The sequence below is a fragment of the Phytophthora parasitica genome (assembly GCF_000247585.1).
Source record: "Phytophthora parasitica INRA-310 unplaced genomic scaffold supercont2.10, whole genome shotgun sequence".
Classification (NCBI taxonomy): Eukaryota; Oomycota; class Peronosporomycetes; order Peronosporales; family Peronosporaceae; genus Phytophthora; species Phytophthora nicotianae.
Genome location: NW_008648996.1, coordinates 78,433 through 80,435, shown reverse-complemented (window position 1 = coordinate 80,435; position 2,003 = coordinate 78,433). Strand labels below are relative to the sequence as shown.

The following is a 2,003-nucleotide window of genomic DNA, read 5'->3' as shown; positions in this document are numbered from 1 at the left end:
TTCGAAATTATCGTAAGGATCAACTTCGTCGTCAACTTGCGGCTGGGCAAGCTGCTCGAGCAATCTGTTAACGTCGATCCCCAAGGACTTCAGTAAGTCCTGGCCTACGATGAATTCTTCGTCAATAAACACTCGACCAATTTCTGGGGTTCCACGATTCCAGCGGCTGTACCAATTTGAATGGCCAGATCTACAGCTCTAACAGCCTCAACCCAATGCCCCCCCCCCCCCCCCCCCAATTGTACGCGATTAAGGGCCGTACGCCCTTAATCGGATTTTCCAGTTCTTTGATCAAAATATCATTTTCCATTACTGCATTCAGCTCCTCCAAGGTCTTGGTACTGATAAGGCATCGGTCTGACCCAGTGTCTGCACAGTATGGCTTTCGGAGGACACCATTCAACAGAATAGTGCCCGCCTCATTTCACTTGTCTTCACGAAGTCGCTTCATACCCGCTACATCAGATGTCTTGCCCTTGCTCTTGTAAAAATTGTTTAGGCAGGTCCTTCTTCTCAGCTTCAGTGGCGTTTTAGGACACTTGGATACCCAGTGTGGACCTACACACTACAAGCACCCTTTGTCTGGAACAGCAGGTAATTTCTTTTTTTGTGTCTGCGCGTGGTTGTTTTCCAGAAGTGGTCTCTGCCTTGTGTGAAGCAGTTTTATTCCCACTACTATCACGCTCCGAGTCAATTCTGCGCTTGCTCTTTATTTCATCACGTTTTTGAGATAGACGCGGCAATTGCACATCATCCGAACCCCGCTTGCGCTTCGAGCGGCGGAATTCTCTGTCTTGTTCCAAGGCCTTCTCCAGTATCAGATTATGCAGTTGATATTCATCAGACTTAGCCCCAGGGGATTGATAACGCAAGGCGTTCTTCACCTCCTCCTTCAGAGCTTCAGGCGCGATACTGTTGATCAGCAAGCTACACTTCTCCTTCAAGCCAGCTTCTGACTCAAAGCAAGCATGCAGTCCATGTTCCTCAATGATGTGCTCGCAAGAGATGAAATATTGTAGCACCCGCTCGCTAACGTCACTCTACTTCCAGTTGAGATGAAAATCTTTCTTGAACAAGGCTTGCACGTCGGGTAAAGTGGTTATTGACAGAGTTGATAATGCCATCAATCTCCGTGCGCAGTCTGTCGTCATCGACATCATCCACTGCGATTTGCCAGCGAAGTCGACACCAGGTCTCCAGCAGCTTCCGGTCAAAAGAGTCCTTCACAGACCTTGTTACTGCATCAAAGTCTTCTCCGGAAGTCTGGCAACGGGCCCGCATGATGTCCTCGTAAACAGTTCGCTTCTTTCGCCACTTGACCAAAGCAGCATGGGAGGTCGACGTAATCTCAGGGGCAAGCACCGGCGTGAAGATGGGGTGCGCGATGCCGCTTTCTTGATCTTGCGCCGATCCTTGGTTGATCTTGTCTCCATATTTTATAGTGAAACGCTTTTCACTAAAGTCGACTTTGTAACGCGTTCCGCTACTAAAACCGTTAACACAGTGATAGGGAAGCTGGCACTTCCTAAAGTGTTGGTCGCCGAGTAGATTCAAAAGTGAGGATGACAGAGCGAGAGCTCTGACATCCCTCATGCCTAGCGTCTTCTACAGATTGTTCTCTTCTATAGATTTTATGGACGGTTGCTTAACTCCTGACTACTCATGGACTCCATGAGTAGCGTACCAGCTGGGCGAGTCCTCTGCAAAAGCTCAATACAATGTGAGCAAGGCTTGCATAGTCACCTCACACTACACTGTCAACGATATTGGGATCTCGAAGTTTAGTACTTTAATTGTAATCAATTGATGCCAATAACGTTTTTTTTGTATCTCCAGCCTTAGTACACCAGTTTGCATGAACCCTTCCGTACTCCCAGAGGCGTGCGTTTTTCTACAGGATAGAAAGCGACACAAGTTACTACTGTAGTTTCAATGAACAAGACCAAAAGCGACAATCGAAAAAGGTATCAACAGGACGTCTTGTTTACACTAGAAGAAACGAG

At 47.5% G+C, this 2,003-nt stretch overlaps 1 protein-coding gene across 1 annotated transcript in view; it reads right to left on the bottom strand.

Moving 5' to 3' along the window:
* Positions 1–1,035: 1,035 nt before the first annotated feature.
* Positions 1,036–2,003, bottom strand: part of PPTG_21921 (hypothetical protein) — a gene marked incomplete at both ends in the record, with an annotated part of 4,745 nt that continues 3,777 nt past the window's right edge. The window contains one exon of the mRNA XM_008901089.1: positions 1,036–1,466. Coding sequence (XP_008899337.1) covers positions 1,036–1,466 — 431 coding nt within the window. The remainder of the gene's footprint in view (positions 1,467–2,003) is intronic.